Source organism: Gallinula chloropus, assembly GCF_964237585.1.
Source record: "Gallinula chloropus genome assembly, chromosome: Z".
NCBI classification, from domain to species: Eukaryota; Metazoa; Chordata; class Aves; order Gruiformes; family Rallidae; genus Gallinula; species Gallinula chloropus.
In genome coordinates, this window is record NC_140089.1 from 21,807,054 (window position 1) to 21,829,809 (window position 22,756).

The 22,756-nt window shown below is 41.0% G+C and overlaps 1 protein-coding gene across 1 annotated transcript in view; it reads left to right on the plus strand.

The window, feature by feature from the left end:
- Window positions 1–5,793: 5,793 nt before the first annotated feature.
- Window positions 5,794–22,756, plus strand: part of PRR16 (proline rich 16) — a gene marked incomplete at both ends in the record, with an annotated part of 110,425 nt that continues 93,462 nt past the window's right edge. The window contains one exon of the mRNA XM_084278279.1: window positions 5,794–5,955. Coding sequence (XP_084134405.1) covers window positions 5,794–5,955 — 162 coding nt within the window. The remainder of the gene's footprint in view (window positions 5,956–22,756) is intronic.

A 22,756-nucleotide genomic window follows, 5' to 3' on the forward strand; every position in this document is an offset into this window, starting at 1 on the left:
TGGCTGGTTTCTTACTACACATGTGCTATGTCTATTTTTAAATCGGCTGAAGAAGAAAAAGGTTGGAGAAATAAGACTTGGTGCAAGGGGTGACTCTGCCTTCATCTTGACTTCCATTATGTTTGCTAATTACTGTTTGGAAACAAGCCAACTTAATTCAAAAGTATGTAGTTTTGTTTTGTGAGATCTGAGTTTCTTTTGTAAGGAATAACTTGCTGTTTTTAAGGAAGTGAAATAGCATAATGGCCTTTAATTATAACACACTTCAGAAAGTGTGCTCAGAAAGTTTTTTAATCTAACTGAAGAATCTTTCAGCCTCTAGCCAAATGACCTACAACTCTCTAGTTTGGAGCATAAGCTACCAGTATGACTTCCTCAGCATAATGCTTACAGTATTGTTTAAGAATTGAGAACACCATATTTGGTTAAATGTGGGAGCATCTTAGAAGATTACCCCACTATTCTTTTTAAGATAGAAACAATAAAGGAAGAAAACCTGCAATTAACAAGTGCCTAGAATGTAAGTTAGTGGCATTGTACTATAGTTAAACCTATTGTTTTAATTTAATTTATAATTAATTTTTAAGATTTCAATGAATATTTTTATTAGCACATGTCCAACATGCAAGCCTGAGGCATTTGAATTAAGCTTTCTCATACAACTTCATTTGGGATGAAAAATAAAGGTTTATTGCTTCAATGCTTCCCTATCTTGTATGTGGAGTATTTCTTTTAGGGACAAATTCAAAAGACTGATAGAAAATAAAATGAGTTGTTCTTTCACTGTTCCCAAAATTAGTTAGTTCAGGTAGATATCTTTTTGCTTTGTAAATTCTATAATTTTGTTTGGAAAGCTTGAAAATGTTTAAAACAAATCAGAACATTCAGATTAAAAATGCTTTGTTTCACCAAGAAGACTTTGTTCAACTTCTACCTTTGATAAATAGCAAAAATCTTAAGAAAAACCCCAACCTACAACAGGCAACAGCAAATTAATTTTTAATTCATCTATATGAAAAACTAATGACTTGGGGAAAGTAGTTTGTAGTTCTGGCTGATTCTCATGAAAAAAATATCTCCATGATTCATGTACATTTCAAGATTATTCATGATTTCCTACATAGTTTCCAACTCTTTTTGTGACTCCACACATAAAATAAATAGCATACATAAAACAGCATGATCAAATTGCTGTTTTGTGTATGTGTTCAGTTAATTTCATTTGTAACACCAAGCTGAGATACAGGATATTTTTTCCAAAAGGAAAAGTGCCATCTACTGAATCACCAAAACAAAACTGTGCAGCATCTTAAGATTTTTTCCTGAGAGATGTCCTTTCCAACTACTGATCAGTCCAAGCCTTACTCAATTTGAGAGATTTCCTAAGATCACAGCTGGCAATGGTATGGCTGAGTGCCACATTACTTCACTATGTATTCATTTAATGTGTGTTTTGGTTTTAATTGGGTGCCTTTTTTTTTTTCTTTTTCTTTTTGGACTAAAAGGTGTTAGTGGAACATCAGTGAACTGCATTTTGAAGGTCTTAAGCTTTTACTTAAAAAACACCAAAATTTCTTCCCTGGGATTTCTGGGAAGGCTTCTAGTGCATCCCCTGCATCTTCTTAACAGTGTCTTAGAGAAGTCAAACTTCCAGCAAGGAGTTCATCCTCTTTTCCCTGATTAGCCACTTCTGATTTAGTGAAGGTACAAACAGAAAGACTTAAAAAGAATAAACTGATAATACACTGATAAATAACATCTAATTTCAAATAGAAAATGGAAAGAAATGGAACAACTAGAAGGTAACTTTGTGATGGGACATTACCTATTAGTTAACTGAGATGCAGTTTAGCAAGGTATAGCACATTTCTAAAGGCATAAAACTACTTTCAAGTCCACTAGGACAATGAAAAGAAGTCTAAGAAAAGAGTTAATGTTTGGGGTTTTGTTTGTTTTCTTTTAAAGGATAAGCAGTAGGTACTTGGATGAATGCAAAATACCAGACACCATATAATCCTGCACAGCTCTTAGAAGAATGTCACTACAGAATTGGAGGGAGTGGTGAAGTGGACATGATTTGCATTTTCAAAAGTCTGGGAAGCCTCCAAAAGTGGTCACAGGATGAAGAAAACTTGATAACCACAGGATTATAAGTAAAGTCTTGACTTAAAATTAGCTGATGAGACAGAACAGGAATCTTCGTCTTAATTTAATCTAATTTTAAAATTAAAATATCTAGCAGTGCGAGGTGTTGAGAAGGTATGTAATTGTACAGAAAAATTATGTCAATTCATTAATATTTAATTAGGCATTAGGTTCAATTAGACAAAATGTAGAAGGTCTATAGCAAATCTGGTAGCAATTTTGTGCCAATTTTGGTGATTTCTGCAGGAATGTAGTATAGAGACCATCCCTTACCTATTTAAGCACATTTTTATATTGCAGTTTTGTGAGGCTGTGCTGCTAAGATGGGTTTTTTTAAGCAGCAGTTAGAGTTTTCTGCAGCCTCAACTATAAACAACGAGCAATTCAAGGCCAAAGTTGCAGCCGGAGAGATAGTCGAGCGCCTCTGAGAATCACCTCTAGGAGAAAACAACCTGGAAGCAGCTGCATTTTGCCACCAGAGAAAGGAGTGAGAAGATGTAACGAGCTGTGCAGACACCAAGGCCGGAACAGGGCAGGGGAGGAGGCGGCCCAGGTGCCGGAGAAAAAGATGGCCCTGCAGCCCATGGAGAAACCCATGGAAAAGGCCGAGACCCCACCTGCAGCCCATGGAGGGGCTCCACGCTGGATGGAGAAGGTGGAGACACAGAGAAGAAGCTGTGACCCTATGTTGGAACAAGCCGCTGCCAGCACTTGCAGCCATGGAGAGAAACAGAGACACAGAGATGAGTGAGAGAGAGATTTGCACCGGAACAGGTTTGCTTGGGGGAGGCTGGTGACCCCGCAGAGGACTGGGACTGAGAGACATTGTGATTTCTGACTGCCCACCATAGCCGTGACCCACGCCAGGGCAGCTGGTGAATAGATAAAGCCCTGGGGAAAGGATTCATGTTGGAGAAGTTCATGGAGGACTATCTCCTGTGGGTGAGACCCTACGGTGCAGCAGGGGAAGGGTGTGGAATGAATGCCCCCCCTCACCCCCAGGCCAAGAGGGAAACCAACTTGCAAGGGACTGACCGAAGCCCCCATCTCCCAGTCCCTGCCCCCCTGTACTGCGAGCAGGGGGAAGAAGGGAGTGAAATCATGACCAGAGTGAAGTCTGCTAAGAAGGGAGCAGGGGGGGAGGTTAGAGGTGTCTTAAGATCTGGAAAAGGAAAACAGCTCACGAAGAAGTAACTGAGAACCCCATTTTTTCCCCAGTCTCTGCCCCCTGTACTGCGAGCAGGGGGAAGAAGGGAGTAAGATCATGGCTAAAGGGAAGTCTGCTTAGAATGGAGGGGTGGGGGGAAGGTGCTACTGAGAACCCCATCTTCCCCAGTCCCTGCCCCCACTGTACTGCGTGCAGGGGGAAGAAGGGAGCATAATCCTGACTAAAGTCTGCTAAGAAGGGAACGGTGGGGGGAAAGTGTTTTAAGATCTGGTTACGTTTGTTTTAAGATCTGGTCGTGCTCTCAACTCTGGTTTCTTCACTGTTCTTTGTAGTTGTAGTATAATAGAGTAGTTTTTCTCTTCTTCACTTTGTGTTGAGTCTGTTTTGCCACATTGATGACAGAGTGATCTCTCCCTGTACTTATTTTAATTCCTGAGCCTCTTAATATATATTTTCTCCCCTGTCTAACTAAGAAGGGGAGTAAGACTGACTTCGGTGGGCATCTGGCCTCCAGCCAGGGCTAAACCACGACATATATGTACAGTATACTGTTATACAGTGTCCTTAATTCCTGTCAGAAAATATACTTTTTCCTCTAAATATAAACTGAGTATGTGCTGGCTTCTGCATGGATAATTTAACTGATAGGTTTTATAAATGTTTCCTTTTTTCCTGTTAATACAATGCCTTTGAGGAATATAGTATTCAAACATATTAATTAAAACTTACTTGACAACTTGTGGACTGCTTTCTTCCTAATTTAGTGATGATTGCAATTTGGAAATTCAGGCTCTATTGCTTAGCTAGCTTCAGAAATCATATGATGTTGTTGCTCATACAGAAACAGTTAAGCAAAAATAACCATCAGGAATGCTTTTAAAAGTCAGTGTTGGAAGAGCTTTTACTTTGGTGAGATGAAAAGAATCTATCATGAGACTGGGGGAAAGTCAAGAGGAAAGAGATGGGCTCTTCTTGAACATGGCCTCCTTGAAGTTGTTTAAAAGGTCTGTGAGACACTTGGGAAAAAAAAATCCAATATATGCCCAGTAACAAATTGCTTCAGCCAACCACTGCAGGTTTTATAGTGGTAAAAAGTGGAAAAATAATTACACTTAAGACAGTAAGAGCCCCTCTCTTTTCACATCCCAACCCCACACCCTTCCCAATGACAAACTGTTCATCACCAAGTGAGGTTTATACCATGTGCAGGCACACGGCTCTGGGCAAGGTTTCTGCTTTTTCCCTCCTGCTTTAGCTGGGTTAAAACATCTCAGGCTGCCAAAACTCTCAGCAGCATTTACAGCATCAAAGTCAGTTGCAACCATGCAGGCTGATCCTCAGAGCGGGGCTTGGCTGCATGCCCTCTTCTTGCTGTTCATAGCTAGTGGGAGGCAGACATACCTAAAACCGACTCCTTTTACCTAAACGTGACACTCTTTTTGCAGTAAGATGAAAAACCCCCAGAGGTGAGCGATACCTGGCAGTCTCTTCCTTTTGCCCCACAGACAGCGCCCTGAGTAATGCTATGGAAAGTGTGTGTGTTCAAAAGCAGCACTGGCTTCTACTTCAGAGGAAGAGCCAGGTAGCGCGTTTTAAAAGCTGTTCTGGCTCACACGCATTTTTATTTCCATCTGATGAGATGCACAGCCTTTCCTTCCTGACTAAAGCAGGGTACACCGATCCTGGTACGTTTGCAGGGTCGTATACAGGGGTGGGCAGAGACGTGTAAGTGGCACCGACAAAACACTGCTCCCTGTAGCATCCCTAGAGCTGCGAAGTCCAAAACGTGCGTGCTGTACCCCACAGCAGCCGGAACGGTTACTTTACAGCGCAGAGGTGCCTGTCAACCCCCAGTACGACTTTTTTTTTTTCACCAGAAACAGGCACCGGCGGTCTCCTTTGACTGGAATTGTGCAATGGGAGGGGGGAGCGTCTGGGTGGGTAAACATTTTTCCCCGGCAGAGCTGGTGCAACCAGCCCCCGCTGCCGGGGACCACCGGAGAGGGTCCGAGCGCGGCGATCCAGCGCCGAGCACTCGTGCCGCGGGCTGCCGAGCAGGGACGAGGCGGCAGAGCGCCTCTTCCGGAGGAGTCGCCCAGCCTCCCCCGGCCCCCCCGGGGTGCGCGGGCGGCGGGCGCTCCTCCCCCGGCCCCTCTCCCGGGCCGGAGCCAGAGCCGGGATTCGGAGCGGGCGGCGGCGCGGGCGGGGCGGAGCGCAGGCGCGACGCGTGGCGAGCTGCAGCCGGGCCCCCGCGCCGCTCCCGGGAGCCGATGGCAGCTGCACAGCGCGGCCGCCCGGCGGAGCGCGGCGCGGCTGGGCGCCCCCGGCGCGGGATGCGCGGGCGGGCAGGCGGCGGCGGCGGCGGCAGCGGCTGCGGCAGCGGCAGCTCCGGGAGACGGAGGGACGGGGCTGGGCGGCCGGCGGCCGCCGCGCTCGCCTGACCTGCGTGCCCCCCTGGCCGCGCCGAGCTGCCCCGAAGGATGTCCGCCCAGTCCAAGGGGACCGCATCTTCCTCTTCGTCGCCGTCCGAGGGGCCGCCGGCAGCCTCAAAAGCCAAGGTGAAGGAGCAGATCAAGATCATCGTGGAGGATTTGGAATTAGTCCTGGGGGACCTGAAAGACGTGGCTAAGGAACTTAAAGAGGTGAGAGGCTGAGGGCTGCGCGGGCGTACCCCCGGGGGGAAAAAGCGACCACCCCTCGCCCGTGGGAAGGGGGCCTTGCTCCCTCTCAGGGCTCCGCTGCCGGCCCCAGACTCCTTTCAGCACTTCTTCACCGCGGGTCGAGCAACTGGTGTCCGGGCTGGGCACGCAGCGGGCCCCGTCTGTGCTCCGGTGCGGGCCCCCGTGCCTCGGTGCTGCGCCCGGCGGTCCAGGACGGGACGGGGCGGCGCGGCTGGAGCCCCATGTCCCGGGTGCGCTGTGCCCCCGGGAGCCAGTCGTGCACCCCGCCCCGAATGAGAGGCGGCTCTTCCAGGGGACTTCTCACCTCGGCGCACCTCTCAGAGTCTTTTTTTTTTCCCGGGACGCCAGGGGTGTCTCTGCTGCGGGGTGCCCGCTGGGCGGGGAGGGTGTCTGCGGGAGCTGAGGGACCTGCAGCCCTGCCCGATCTCAGGTTGCGCCGGGCCGGTATCCCGACGATGAGAAAGGCATCAGGAGCGGCTCCACTCCTGCTTCAGCGTGATTAACTTTTCGGCTGCACAGTGCAGCCCCATGTTCGCCCCCAGGCAGCAGCCCGGATCGGATCTCCCGGCCGGTGGGGGCTGGAGGGGGGGCGGGGGTACCGGAACCCTGCACCCACCGCGCTGGGGGAAGGGCCCCCTGCCCGGCTTGGCGGTACCGGCGCGGCAGAGTCTGCCACTGCAGGCTGCTTCACCGGGAGCTGAGCGCCCTGTTTATCTTGCCTATCTGGCAAGATTGTCGTTGCAATCTTCCCATTGCCGGTGGCGAGTGTCATCCCCCCTAGGTTAATCTGCAGGCAGAGTGCGATTACCGCGGGCATGTTCATAAACCGGGGAATGCTGTAGCTGAAGAAAGACTATTTGGCTGTCCTTTTGGAGATTTCTGTGTTATCTTGATTTTGCTACAGGACTGGTCGACAGATGGTTGGATTATGTACCAAAATTCAAGTCCAGAATCTCTGTGCATTGCTTTATAATCCTGTATTTGACATTTATAACAGGCTGTGGCTTTTTGCTATCAAATATTAGTTTTCTATTTTAACAACATTGTCAACAAGTTTCATTCAACAGACTTTTGCCATCTGAGGCAGTCTGAGATTCACCCAGTGCTTTGTATAATGTTGAAAGATGTATAAACACACGGCTCACTAATCACAGCTGTTAGTCTTCGTTCTCACCCACAATTCCAGATTTCTCCTTGTTTTATGAAAATATATCTGTAATTTTTCTTTTCCTCAACGTGCTGCTGTCTGTGCTTTGTGATTTTTTGAGGTAATTTGAAGGGAAAATAAACATTGTAGGGCAGTTCTTTAAACGTTTTGAAGAATCAGAGCAAACTGGCTTCTGTTGCTTCAGAAGCACATTTTCAGGACCTGGAGAGGATGTACTGTGGTCTATCCCATGAATGTAAATCATTCTCTGCACATAATCAGTCCTAGCTTTCCTCTAGTGAGCAAACAAGATCACTGTAGGTGGAGGTCGTATGTCATCATTTACTGTGGCATGTTTTATCTAAGCAAACTTGTCTGTTCTGGTTGACTGCAACTGTGAAAGAGAACTGGATTTACCTCTGCTTGACGGGGAAAAGGCTTGTTTGGAACTCCTTTTCCCAAATAGAGTGACATGCAAAAGGGAATCTGTAGAGAGATGGTGCTGTAACTCTGTTAGGTGCTATATACCTGTTGAAGGGCAGAAAATTTCCAAAAGCATCTACTTTGAGAAAATAAAAGTATTTTTATAAAAAAGCACAATTAAATCTCATTCATAACCACACATGAGTTTTTGGGTAATGCTTTTTTTCTAAATAGGTCTTACAGAACTGATAGCTGCAGTACTTTGATAAACAGGGGTTGCGTATGCAGTTTTCTGCTTGCTTGTCATGTTACTGTTACATGTTCAACACACTTTGTATGACAGTATTTTGAAGTCTGCAGAAATTTGCAGAGTACCTCCAATTGTATGCCTTTTGCAGTTTGAACTAAATCTGTACAAGGTCTCTTGATGCATCTGCAGTGTATGCCTTTTTCTGTGAAAGTGAAATAATTGAAGGTTTTACAAGCTAATAATCAATCTCTTTCACAGGTCAGTAGTAGGTGTTAGAAAGCATCGACAGATCTTTCATTAAGGCATATAGGAAGTTGGTCTGTAGTCAGTTTTGGTGTACTGCACACAGAAGTATACCCCTGCTTCATTTGTGGTTCTTTAGCACAGGGCCAGGTGAAGTCATAAAACAGAGGATGCAAGTTTGCACTTTCAATTTTCACTTCAAATTGTGTTTTTCTCGAAATGTTTTAGCTACCTGCACCCCCACCCCTCCCCGGTGTTTGCTGCAATCTGCCTGTTGTGCTACAACCTTTTCTGTTGCTCATTAGGGGATTTTTGAGTTTCTTTTTAATTAGAAATTCATTGTTCTGAAAATAGCTTTTAATTATTTTTATTACTGTTGTGTTAAAAAGACTTAAATTCTGCTTTAGTCATAAGGCATAAGGGCTTTTTTATTTTTTGTGCAGTTACAGTACTTAGTCGTGATATTAAAAATGGAGTGTTTGTAGAACACTTCTATTTTACCTCTTTAGTTCTATCTGGTACCCTTAAATAGGAATACTTAGTTATTTATTAGTTATTAGTATATCACCTCAGGTATTCAATAGACTAGACATCCCCTCCTAGTGTCTGTAAGTCTTTTTTTGTAATGTTTTGTATTCAGAGTACCATCAAACTGAAATGTGTTTTCATTGCTTCAAAGTGAACCGTTCCGTAACAGTAAGGAGTATGGCTGTGCAAGACTTACATATCTTGTTACATTTAGCTTGTTATAGTTTACTTACATCACTGTATTTCCACCTGCCCTTTGTTCCAAAGATTTTTCTAAGTGATGCTTTATGTTTGGGAGGAAGGGGGGTTGTATTTAAAATGGGGGGAAGGGAGGAACGGGAAGTCACTGCGTTGTTAAATCCAGATGCACAAACCTCAGATCTTACAAATGTTTTGTAAGAAACACATGACTAAACCATGTGGATTAAAACAAGTTAGGAGTTACTGTTATTACTTCTGAGAGGTGGAACATCTGCCTGTTTTTTTCCCCAGTATTTATTGGCCCCATTTGCTTAGGCCAAGGTATCTGCAAAAGACTTAAGGATGGAGGTGGGGGTGTGTGACTAGGAGACACATTAGAATGGCGTGATGTTGAGTCAGAGTCTGAGCTCATGTGTCTCTAGTTGTCTCTAGGGTGCAGTTAGCTAGGGGAGACTTGGCCCCTTTTGTCTCCTTGCTAACAAGAAACACAGGGTGGATGTGTCCCATCAGTGGGAAGTGGTTTTTTGTGGTGTAGGAAATTAATTTTAAATGGGTTAGGTGGCTGTTATTTGGTGAATATTCCAATGAAAAATCAAAGGGGTGCCAGAGGATTGGGTAAGACTGGCTATCCTGTTAGTCCACACTATTTCAAAATGAAGTTGGTGAAGCCTTAAAGTTTGATTCTCCTCCAGAGGATTAGATAAAAGACCTTTTTCTCTGGAATCCATATAAAATACGTTTATTGCTAAATCTTGCTTTGCAGATATTATTTAGCTGTCTGGTACCCTCATAATGAGGTGATGAATGCTATTGGACAGCAGAACACATGCTAATTAAACTGTTTTGAATGCAAAATGCATGATGTAGAACTAATTCTCTGATGTAGGGGGCGTGGGGGTGTGCATGCGCACCTTTGGACAGCAGGGCACAGAGATCTGTATCATCTTAATACCAACACTACAATTTTTAAGACTTCCCTGCGTTCACATCTTATAATAATGTCACACATTTCGGCAGCTTTGCACTTGTTTACATTAAGGAAATACTTAACTAAATCTTTTGATAAATACTTTTTATAGTAATAAAAATTCACCATGCAGAACAAATTCCTGGAAGTAATGTGTGAAACATTTGCGTAGCTTTTAATTGGCTAAATATGCTTCAACCTTTTATCGAAAGGAAGCAGCTGTGTACTTATTGCCAATGTTTAGAGTAACCCAAAATGGAGGTGCAGGAGAAACAGAAGCCCTCATAAGCATTTCACATGCATCAGTAAATTTCCAGACTTTCTGATTACCCCCGTTGCTTTAAAGCCTCCAAAAATGTCTTGCTGACAGAAGTGAATAATCCTCCCTCTAACTAATATACTAATTTTCCATAAAGATGTGATCTATAAAATTTGGGCATGACTTAACAAATAATGTTTTCTAAGTGATGATGGAAATAACAGATATGAAACATCATGACAAAGTTTGTTACAGGGTAGATGACCTGATTCCATTATCAGGCCAGTCATTATTCTTTTAAGTGGAGGGTGGTCTTGTGTTCTGTGGTCTTCACTTCTGGATCAGGCCTGTAGGAGCGTGTTGGAAATTCAACACTATGTTTTCCATTCTGTTTTTGTTCTTGTATTCAGCTAGTGATCCACATGGCAGGAAAACACTTGGGGCTTTTGCTTGTTAATCTAGAAACGCGGAAGCTGTGTTTTGTATCTACCAAGAGGATTGGGGCAGCAACAATCATGCATCAGCATCTCTCATAGGCAGGCAGTAATGCAAACTCCATCATGAGAAATGTTTCGGGTTCATATGGTTGCTTGAAGGCACAGGGGGTGGAGTTATTACAGCATAGGTATAGAATATACCTTGGAGAAACATAAGACTAGGTAAAACAATAGCAAATCATTTTAATCCCTTCCTCCTCCTGCTGATTCCTGTCTCTTCTTTTTTGGGGGCTCATTCCAGATGTAAAGGACCTGCTTACTCCTGCTAGGTAGTGGTAGCTGAAGGAAGAGAATTTTGAGCATAACTGTTCCTACTGTTAGAAATCCAGTAAATGCAGATGCTCTTCTTGCGTACAGATTCTGGATGCTGGCCCTTTCAACAGTGTTCTTCTCAGAGTCTTGCTTCAGTGGATACACGCTCTGTATATGTAGTTCTGGTCAGTGAGATGTGAGGTGCTGAAGTTGCTTGCGATTTTTATTGCTTTAACTGGGGTTGCGGTCCAGTTCAGGCAGGTGTGGTATGAACAATGGCATTGCCCATTTGAAAACAAAAACTTGCTAATCAGCCTAGCAGCAAAACTTATCTTCCCATTTCTTATTGCAGTCCTTAGTGATAAATGCGGTCGTGAACTGTAGCTGGGTGTTTATTATAAATGCAGAGTACAATTCATTATGTAAGGGAAGCGCTGCACAGCAACTTTATTGTGATCTGCCCAGGGGTCCAAACAGGGCCATAAATAGTCATTGCAGGTAACTGAATCATAATTTTTGTTTCCTTTTATTTCTTATGTTCTGTGAAGCATTTATGCAGTTATACACAACCAAAGAGTGAAAACGTATTAAGATGAAATTCTTAGGCCAGTAACATCAGTAAAGCTACAGAGAGCTAAAATTTAACTGTGAACCTTAAAAGAAAGCCCCGTGTTTGAAGGCTGTCAGGAACATTTTTAAATGCCGATATATGACAAAGTAAGGTTGTTCCACATGTGATTTCTAACCAAATCTACCAAGAGTTAAGTGATTGCATTGTGTAACACAGTGAAAAGAATAACTAGTGTACACATGGAGCATTGCTTGTTACTATCAAGAGACTTGACAGAAGGAAGCACACTGTCAATTTATGCTAGTTATTTTGTTTTTATAAACACTCATGTCAGCTACTTCATTCCCTTTATGCAATACTGAGCTCCTGGTAGTAATGTGTATTGTGCAACCATGGGCTAAATAGAGCATATATAAATTCAGTTTTCAAATAAAACTGTACCACAGTGAAAATATGTATCTTGGTGCTAAGGTTTGAACTTCACATGGTCCGTGCACTGCCGACAGTGATACAGAAAACAAAAGAAGTGAGGCACAAACTTCAGTCTGCTGCAGTTAGATCTTGCCAGAAATAAGTTCTAGGGTGACATAAGTTGACTTTGGGCTCCTTAATTTTGATTAAGACTGATTCAGAGGAAGCAGTTGCTGCCATGTATATGTATGAATGTGTCATACAAAAACTGTGACGATTGAGCACCACCAACAGTATAACTTGTTGAAGTTTTGCAGATTTTTGCCAATTCCCTCTGGAAATGAAGCAATGCTTCTGTTCCCATTACTCACATTGGACAAAGTTCTGAAATAGCCTCCTTTTTGACTTCCAGTGAAAAACTTCCAGCCAAATTGTTACACACTGTTGATTTGTGCACAAATAATTAATGCGCCTCTTAGGGGAAGTGTGGGAGGGATACAAATGTTGTCTCTGAGTTTAAAGAGTAGTTTCCCATAGTGCCGATTTCACAATACCTTTATGAAGAACATTGCTGTCCTTTTCTAGTTTTAGTGTTGTTTACACTTGAAAAATACTGGTAGCTCACAGTCTTCTCTCTCTGTCATACCTGATCTTTGAAACACAGATGAACTGAATGGTCATTGATGTCACATGTAGCTCATGTTTATCCTGCTCAGGCATCCTAATTTTTTTCTTCAGGAGATGTTTTTGCTGTGAGGCAGACAGAGTGAAGGGGTCTATTTTGTATACAGACTGCTGTCCTTGCCACGTAACTTGATGCTGACGTTCAGCCATGCAGGTTACACACCAGCTTAGTTACCTATACATAGATAGCTAGGGCTTTTTTCTGCTATGCTGCTAGTGGATGGGCTTTGTGTTTGGGTTTGTGTTTTGGTGGGGTTTGTGTTGGGTGGTATTTTGTGTGCGTGTATTTCGTTTTTTTTTTTTTAATAGATGCAGTAAATAGCAGTACAGTGTAAATAGTGTACATTGTTTTCTTAAAGGTCTTGAGGTAGCACTTCACTCAAATTTTAGTGTAGGGTGCATGTATGAACAGGGCTGCAGCCTGTATGTGCCTCCTTGTTTTACAGATCATGTCCAGCTCTGTACATCATTGACTGGTCATTCTTGCTGCAGCTACCTGCAATGCTTCAAAATGCCCTTTCTTGTTCTACTCAGGGGAAGAAGAAAATCAGAGCCTGCCTTCAGTGTGGAAGGGCTGAGAAAATCCTCTGGCAGGTCTCTCACTACAGCTTCCTTGTGTCAGGTCATGTGTGTGTTGAATGACTGGGGTGGGAAGGCTTGGTGGATGAGCTGCTGGCGGTTTAGTTTGGCTTAAAATGACTGCACTACAGATGGGAGTAGTGAGGAGCAATTGCCTCCAAACGGGACTTGTTGTGTCAGTCGTTGCTTTTTGCAAAAATTACGGTATGTTCATATGTCTTTAAAGGTTAACAAACTCATCCGTTGTTTCATGCAGCATGTGCCACATTGCATTATGAAGACTGAGAGCACTGATGTTGAATCATTTCCAGATTTCATTGTAGATGATTTCTCAGTAATCTGAAAAATCCTGCAATTTGGAAACACTTTTTTTTTCTTTTCTCCTTAAATCTTCTTTCATAAATCTGCAGTAATTATTTTAGTCTTTCACCCATGACGGTACTATGATCATCTCTTTGTTCTGGTCTGCTTACAGTTTTTTCAGTGAACCGCTTCAAGGTAGAAGCAGAGTAAGACATCCGCACTTGCACTGTAATAATTTGTGTTGTAAATAAGAGAAGAAGATAATTCAGTATTTCTGAAAACAGTGTGAGGAATATTATGAGACCATCTGCATGAGGTTCCAGCAGTTTAACGGGAAACCGAAAACTGGATTTGGGCTTTCCAGTCAACTGCAGGAAGTGAGACAAGTGCTTAAAATATTCAAACTGTTGTTATCAAGTAACATTTCATACTTTACTGGAAATGGCAGTGTATTAAAACAGGCAGATTATGTAGCCTTAGAGATGCAGATTTTAAAAACAAACAAACTGAAAACATTAAGAGTTTGGCCTTGCTTCTTTATTATAGTTTATTGGGGTTTACGCATGATATTGTGTCCTTTCTGTATAAAATTAATGTGAAAATGTGAAAAATCAAGGTCAGTATGTATTTCTTTCCTGTGGTGTGACAAAAAAACCCCAATTTTTTCTTTGCATACTTTGTCATTCAGACGCTTTTTCTTTTGTGATGTGGTGCCTTATTTTCTTTGCCTTTTGGTTTAAACTAGGCAAAAAGAACACTTTTTCAGTGTTAGTTCTCTGAATTCTTGCAAGGGCACATGCTAATGAGGGACTAATTGTCCAGCTAAATTATCTACTGAAAGTTCAGTAGTTACTGGACAAATAATTGGAACAAATATATTTATTTTTAAATATAGACTCACAGGCTGGTTGAGATTTAAAGGGACCCCTAGAAATTGTCCAGCCCATCCAAGTCAACCAGAGCAGGTTGCTTAGGAACTTCTTGAATATCTTCAAGGATTGTGATTCCACAAGCACTTTGGACTACCTATGCTAGTGTTGAAGCACCCTTACAATAAAAAATCCTTTGTCTTGTGTTTAGAATTTCCTTTATTTCAATTTGTTCCTGTTGTCCTCTCATTTAGTACCCCCGGGAAGAGCATCTGACTTCATCTTGCTCCTGCTAATGAAGTATTTATATACATTGAGATAAGATTCCCCTGATCCTTTTCTTCTCCAGGAGAAACAATCCCAGTTCTTTCAGCTGCTCTTCATATAACAGATGCTTGTTGAAGCATCCCCACTTAATCATCTTCCCAACCTTCTGCTTGGACTAGCTCCAGTATTTTCATATCTGTCCTGTACCATGGAGTGCCGAACTGTGCATAATGCTCCTGACGTGGCATCGAATAGTCAGGTGCATGGTCAGTAAAAATGCTATGCAAACATTAGCTTCCCACAATAAATATTTCTTTTCTGAAAATTTTAAGTTGGCTGAAAATCTTACTCTGCTTTTTCATTAAAATTGCAGTAATGAATGGTTATGGACTTCTCACTGACGGTGACCTTTACTTACTTTCAGACAGAAGAATAAGTAATAAATTTGCAGTGCAACTCCCTATATAAATATAATGGATGCATACATGAAGGGTTTGGAGCTGGTGGTTGAGTGCAGCCACTGGAGTGTGTATGTAACATGAGGCAGTGGTGACAGAAGGGGAGGGCTGCAGCTTCTCCTGCTTTTACAAGAGTGCTGGTCCTCTGCAACATCTCTCCATGAAAATGTGATATATCCTTTTCCTCACATCTAAATGAAATTATCCAGGCAAACCCAATGCAATAACTCAAATTAACTTTGTGAACCATTCAGATTAATTTTGCCCCTCTGCTCCAACCTCTGCAGATGTAAATTTTCACTTTGATTTCTCATCTTCTGTTGCATCATAGTAATCCCTCCATTTCTACAATGCTCCTCCCTCCCTCCCTCCCTCCCTCCCTCCCTCCCTCCCTCCCTCCCTCCCTCCCTCCCTCCCTCCCTCCCTCCCTCCCTCCCTCCCTCCCTCCCTCCCTCCCTCCCTCCCTCCCTCCCTCCTTCCCTTCCTCTCTCTTCAGCAACTTTATCTACTTCACTGTTAGCGGCTATCAAAATGATATCTGACTTAAACATGAGAGCAGTTGGCTCACTCAGGAAGGTCAACATAAAAATTTTAAGATTGGTCTTAAGGATTTCAGGTCAGTCTAGTGTTTGTCTTTGTAACACAATTGTTCTCCGTATGCATCTTTTGCATGCTAATAGGAGATTCCCCTGCATAGTGTCTGGAAGCATTGTTCGTATTTTTTTCTGGCTCAATTTGCAATCTGGTCTAGTAAGTGAAAGCTGCGTTGTTTGGATTCCAAAGTTACCTGTGTTGTTACTAAAAGCGAAAGATTTTTGTTTAAAGTCCATGATAGGTTAAGTTAATATTGTTTTCCAGCTTTCTAGTTGAGTATCTGGAGTATTTAAAGTTCACTCCATCCTTTCTCCACATACTACAGTGCTACTCTTAAGGAAATGATTTCCAGTTACCAACCGGAGTGTACTTTATTCTCTACATGTTTTTACAGATGGTTGCAGGGACTATTTGAAAGGGGTAGGCTTATGACAGCAGGTGGTCTCTGCTAGTGCTACTGAGTTTTATCTGCGTAACTGGGGTGGTACAGTCTAGGGTTGTTTGACTTTCATTTCTTGTAGATAAATTTATAGGTTGGTTTTAACTTTCAGTAAAGCTGTTGCATTTGGATAAACACAGTGTCTGGTAGTTTGCACAATTTACTAAGAATAGGAAACTATGCAAGCATAGGTACTTTTGCTGAAGTAGTAACTTTGGTTTCTTGAAGTCAGAGTTGAGATGGCATGGTGAAACTCTAAGCCTTTCAGAAAACTAGTGTTTGACTAAACTGGGAGGTTTATGTTGAGGAAAGAGAATGAGGAGGTTGTGATTGTTAGCTTTTGTTGTTACCTGTTGACAATTGATTTGCATGTGCTTATTCTTCAGATGGTGGTTATTTGATTCTGTCTATTAAAAAAATCATAGAATTTGAATGGTTTGATTGTAAGTACTCTTAATCATGTGCAGACACTTTAGTTAATTATTTTTATTAGCAAATCTTAGCAAGCAGAGGCTTTGCTGATGTGATGCAGTGTAACCATCAAGGTATTTGGCTAAACTGAGGAAAATACAATATACTACAAAGATGTATGAGACAATATATAGCTGCACAAAAAAAAAAACCCAACCTCAAACAAAATAACTCTCAAGCCAATGTATTACTATACTTTGTAATTGTTGAAGTAGGTATAGATAGATTAGCTGTGCGACAGAAAATCATGGGAATTCCAGGTGCTGAGGATGCTGCGCTAGAAAAAAAAATGCTTCATAGGATTGATAACTTCTTATTTAGTACAGACTTTGCATAATCTGTTTCTTTCTTCAAATTAAAACATCAAGAACAGGATAGATCAAACAATGCATTAAAATACTCGGGTTTGTCTTTGAGGAAGGTTTGAAGGATATAGGGAAACTGAGGACACTATAACACAGGTAGAACTGTGGCTTGAATTACTTTTTCCCCATAATTCTATGGTGGTATATACAGGATAAATTTAATTTGACTTTGATAGAGCTGTGCCATCTTGTATTAACTCTGTGTGTGTGAAGTGGATGTCAGATTCATGTGATTCATGTTACTCGTTTCAGGAGAAATTAGAACCCCGGCACTTGTATAGATAGTAATGTGTATAAATTGCAATAACAAGGTTCCCATTCTTTTATCCAAGGCTTAAACTAATTGCTTACTACAGAATTACAGTCTAAGATGGATTGAAGATAGGTGTAGTTAGGAATGTAACATTTAATGTTAGGCAACTGATTGAGATGTCTTTTAAAATCTTTCACTAGTGAGGTATTTAAGGAAAGGTTGGATGAGGTACTTAGGGATATGGTTTAGGAAATCATATAGGTGGTGGGTTTGTGGTTGCACTAGATGATCTTGGAGGCCTTTTCAACCTTTATGATTCTATGGATCTTTTCTGAGTGTTTGTTGAAAGATTGCAAGTATTACAAGTAAAATCCTAGTAGAAAACTTGACTGTATCTTCTTCAATGACTGCTGTATAGTATTTCTAGAAGATGATCACTTGGCTGGCATCGTGAATCTCTACTTCAAGTTACTTATGAATTAAAAAAAACCCCCAAACTCTACCAAAGTGAAATTTTATTCAGTGTACACCACCTGAGAAATCAGGGACAGTTACACTTACAATAGAATATTAAATGTACTCAGTTATTTTCTCTGTAATTTGGTAGTCTGCTGCAAACATATGTCTGGTTTAGAATATAAATTATTTCTGAGTTTCAGTGTTTTGCAGGTATTACTTAACCAAGGGCATAAAATGAAATGCTAGAAGTAAAAGTTAATAAATAACCCTCTGGATGAATTCTTTCTTTAGGAAGAATGTCAACAACCTTGACCTGATGCTTTTGTTATGGACTCAAGTGCAGTTAATAATAATCTTTTATGAAAAGAAGGAAGGATCTGTATTTCTGTAGATCTTGTGGATCATTTGCTAAATGTAAAGCATATTTCTTTTAAATTTTTACCACTTCTGACAGTGACTCTCATGATACATATGTGACAGCTTTTCAAATTATTTTTGCTTTTTTTATAGCTGTCTTTTGAAAGACTGGCAAGGCTCACAGGGAATTTGGAACATTATTGAGCCTTAATTTTCTTAGAAATCAAATTCTTGTTTTACTAACTGCTTGTTTTGCATAGACAGAATACTCCTCCCATGTTAATTTTTTATTTTTCAGCATAATTTATTAATCAAGAATGAGGCATCATTGTTATCACTGTGAATTACAGATATTATATGTCTTTCTATGCATGGTTTCTTGTACATAATGAAACAAAGTTGTCTGTTACATAAATCCTAATACACTGCAATTAAATCTTGATCAAGTGGATTTTATGGTAATTTAATCTGTTCAAAATAGAAATTTAATTATTTCCTTGGGTTTTTTTTTTCAGCAACTGTAGTCTTGAAACACTTAAATAATATTTTTCATTGGAGAAGTTTTTATTAGACTTTGGGAGTCTGTATGGCTAGAGGACAAGATGTCAGCATCTTGCATTCTTGTAACAGAGTAGTAGCAAGTGTATGTGGCTTTAAGGTTTTCTTCCAACAAAAGAGGATGATCTTGGAGTCTTCATGTCCTTCCTACTGCACACTGACATGTCACATAGACATAGGAAGCATAGTACAGTGTTCTTGTGAATGTAGACTGGGGAAAAAAACCAACCAACAGGCAAACAAATAGACAATGATAATTTTTTGTTAAAAGTTTAGTAACATCACAGTTTAGAAATAGGTATTTTCCTCTCAGAAATCTTCAATTTCATTCTGCTTCTGAATTTTGTATAGCATGTATTTAAGATGCAAAGTATATGTACGATAAATTAGCATACACAGCATTGTGGTGTTGCAGCTAGACGTAGAACTTGTCTCCTGTGACATAGACATGTGCTTTACATAATTTTCTTTGTTCACGCATGTCTGTCCTTCAGTTGAAGTGGCTGCAGATGATACGAAAGGCATCCTCCTTTCTTTGTGTCTGCATCTCCTGTTTCTAGCTCTGTAGGAAGAGATCTCAGGGAAGGAAAGATTTTCTTTAAGGACATCAAAGGGCAACAAATTACCTCACTGTTTTCTGAACCACGTCTGAGGAATAATGAAACCGTGAGAGCTCTGTAGAGACTTGCAGGCTAAGTAGAAGTATTTGCAGGATGAGATAGTGCAGTCCTCTATATCATTGCAGTGTGTACATTATCAGGAAAGAAATCTTGAAAGTGAATAGTCTGCTTTCCTAAATGAGAAGGCAAACCTGTTGCATCAAATTCAGCAAGAATTTAACAACTTCCTTTTTAGAAAAGTTCTGTCTGTATAGTTATTCGGTGAAGAATACTGTCTGGATGAATGTTGACACAGTGTTATCATCTTGATTTGCAGGCTGCTCTTGGGCCTGTGGTGCTTACCCTTGCCTTGTGTACCAAGATCAGTAATTTTCAGTACAGGTGTAAAGAAAATCGTAACTACAGAAAGGTGGAGCAAGAATAATTTGTGGGTTTTTTTTTTTTTTTTTAAATTCTTGGTGAAACATCAGTATGTCACATGTCTGGAACTGTTGACCTAGAGTGAAGAAATTGGAGAAAATGCAGAAAGAAAGAAAGAAAGAAAGGAAGAAAAAAGACAAGCTGCTGATAATTAAGGAAAAGAGGTGGAAGAAAACAAAGCTTTGTTGCAGTTTGAAATTCAAGATTGGAGTAAGAGACATTCCAGTTATAAACTTAGCTTATGATACGATCTGCAATGTACTGACTTTTCTGTGTGGTGGTCTACATTTTATTTAAGAATAGATCAAACTATGTCTCTGAATCCAGGCCCCTTCTGTTGGAAGCATATAAGGTGTTTCTGTGTGAGTTGATCTGGCTTTATTTTAAGTGTATACACCTTTTTTGGTGGTTTTTTCCTTCCTACTGCTTTTCCTTCCTAATTTCCTGCAACAGAGGAGCTTTAGGCTGTCTGTTAGGAAGAGGCATTTTACTGAGAGGGTGGTTGGGCACTGGAACAGGCTCCCCAGGGAGGGGGTCACAGCACTGAGCTTGGCCGAGTTCAAGAAGCATCTGGACGATGCACTCAGTCACATGCTCTGAATTGGCTGGTCCTGTGTGGAGCCAGGAGTTGGACTTGATGATCCTTATGGGTCCCTTTCAGCTCAGGAGATTCTGTGACTCTATAATTCTCCTGTTCTCGCTAGAATATAATGTAACAATTTGGAATATTTTTTACCTTTTAATTATTTTTTTTTAACACCCAGGATTTTTTGCTAGTGTTGCCACTCAGCTTAGGTAGCGTCAGAATATTTCTTCCTCTGCCTGTACGTGTCTGTTTGTACATTAGTAATGAAAGTGTTACTGCATCTATTAATTTCCTTTATTGTCTCTCTCAATTTGATTAACCAGAGAGTTTTTCCTTCTGTGTTTTTATCATAGAAATGTGTACAATACTATAGGTGACTTCTAGCCAGGGCACTCCAGAGTGTTACTTTATTGGAACTGTCTCTTTTACTGCACCCTGAAGTTGCATTCCCTTTTTGGTGTCAGATTGGCAGCTGATAGCTGCTGTGGTTACTGTGTACACAGAGGTTCTTTCTCACGCAGGTTTATGACTTAGTGAACTTCTGGTCTTTAGTACAAAGCTATTTAGTTTGTGGTACTCAAGGTTAAGGTCTTACATGTTGCCCAATGGGAAATTTATTCCATGTTAAAGCCTCTCTAAGATTTACTTCATCCGTTGTGCATTGTCTTCTAGCTCTCCTGGACCACTGGATTTCCTCAGAGCTTTTACAACATTTATGGCAAGGTAATTAATAAGAATATTGTATGACAGCAGCCAAAGACTGGTTAAGGAGTTTCACTGCTTTTTTCTCCTGCCCCAAATCTACGTTTTTTTCCCATGTCCAGCACATGCGTTAAGTACAAAGTAATCATCAATCCACCCGAAGATGACTTTTCAAACAATATGTGCTTAAATTGTGGAACATCTTGCAACTGTGTATTATGGAGAATATGAGTTTTCATGCATTGAAGATGACAATAGACAAAATTAATGAGAGGGAGCTCCCTAAATGCATGGAAAAACCTAGAAGCTGACTAAAGGCACAGAAAACAGCATGTCTCAGGAAAACCCTGGTCGTTGGTCTTAAAGAGAGGTCTTAGGGAGACTACTCATTGTGCTCTTTGGCATCTTTTTTTGATCACTGTTGGAGACAAGATGATAAGCTAAACAGAGATTTGATCTCATACAGTATGGCCATTTTTATGTAGTTTGATTATCATGGTTTAGCCAGTTTTATTTCTTGTCTTTATTTGTTTCTCACGGGCATTTCCAGAGTTAAAGGGTTGGATTTTGGGTTTATCACCCTGTAGCTGCCATTTGAATATAAATGTAATATAATACTTTTTTTCTCCTCATATCTCATTTGACTGTCAAGATTAAAAAGTTTTGCTACTGGCCCTGGAGATAACTGTGTCAGCGTTTCTAAAGCATCACAGCTGAGCTTGTTCCATGCTGCTTACCTCACTGCACTTAGCTTCTGGGCTTTCATTTCTGTCTCTGATGCTTGGAGTTTAATTTCCATTGGCCATCTTGCTGCTGGATGGGCATAACTGATATTCAGCATAGGAATAAACGCCAAATAGTTTAATGAGCAATCTTGTAAGCCAATACGAATTAAAATTTGAGGACCACCTGCTTTTAAAGTGTACTGGCAACCATATTCCTTACTTTCACTGGTAATCTTTGGTGATTTAGTATCAGTACCAAAGTCTAATTCACGTTAATTACCTCTTTAACAACATACTCTCTACTGTCTTTAGAGTTTTTATTTTCATCATGTCTTTGTGGATTGTTTATTTCTCTGTGCTCTTTGAGGTAGTTTCTCATTAAATTGGTTTTGGAAGTGAAGTGTTAGGATACTTCCAATTATTTTTGTACTTTTACTTGAGTAAATTGCAGCCCTTCATATCAAAATTCCTAAGCTTTTCAGTTAACTTTGTTAATCAGTCCCTTGTATTCTGTCAACATCTATCTTTTTAAAATTCAAGACATACTTCTGTTTGGGTTTTTTTTTTTAATTTATTTTAAACTAAGTGTGATAATCTACTGTCATTATATGCAGGGTTTTTTCTATGATTGCTCTTTCTACAGGGCCAGAAAGGTCTGAAATGGTATAATCTTATTGAAGCTTACTAGTTGAGAAGGATGTGTCTGGTTTCACCCTCAGGAAAACTTGTGTATTACCATTAATGATAGCAGTGTTGCTGTGTTACTAGACGTACTTGAGTTGGGAGGAGATGGGAAGTGAAAATGCCAGCAAACGGGTAGTTTACTGGACAATGAAGTAGATTCTGTGTGTTTATTTGGTCCAGTAGGTTCGAAGACTAACAGTTATCAAACATTTTTCTGAAACTGCAGTTACACCACTGTGGTGGTGCAGTGTTATTAAACTATTGTTACAGTAATTTAAATGACAGAAGTTGAGACTGCAAAGACAGGAGCTGAAAAAAGCAAGACACAAAGTGAAGGAAACTGATGTTGGTCTTCAGAGTCTGAGTAATGTCTGTGTGGTCTGGCAAGGAAATCTGAAATGTCAGGAATACAAATTCAGGAGGGGTTGTCACTGAAATTTATCTCTGCTCTTTGCGGTTCTTTATCCTTGCTATTTTTTTTCCCCTCCTCCCCTTCTCTCCCTTGCCGTCTCTTAGACACCTGAAATTGCAGCTCTTACTTTCATGAAGGAATTTGTCCACTGTGACTTTTCTACAACGGTAGTCTCCTATCATTATTTGTAGACTTTCACATTTGTATT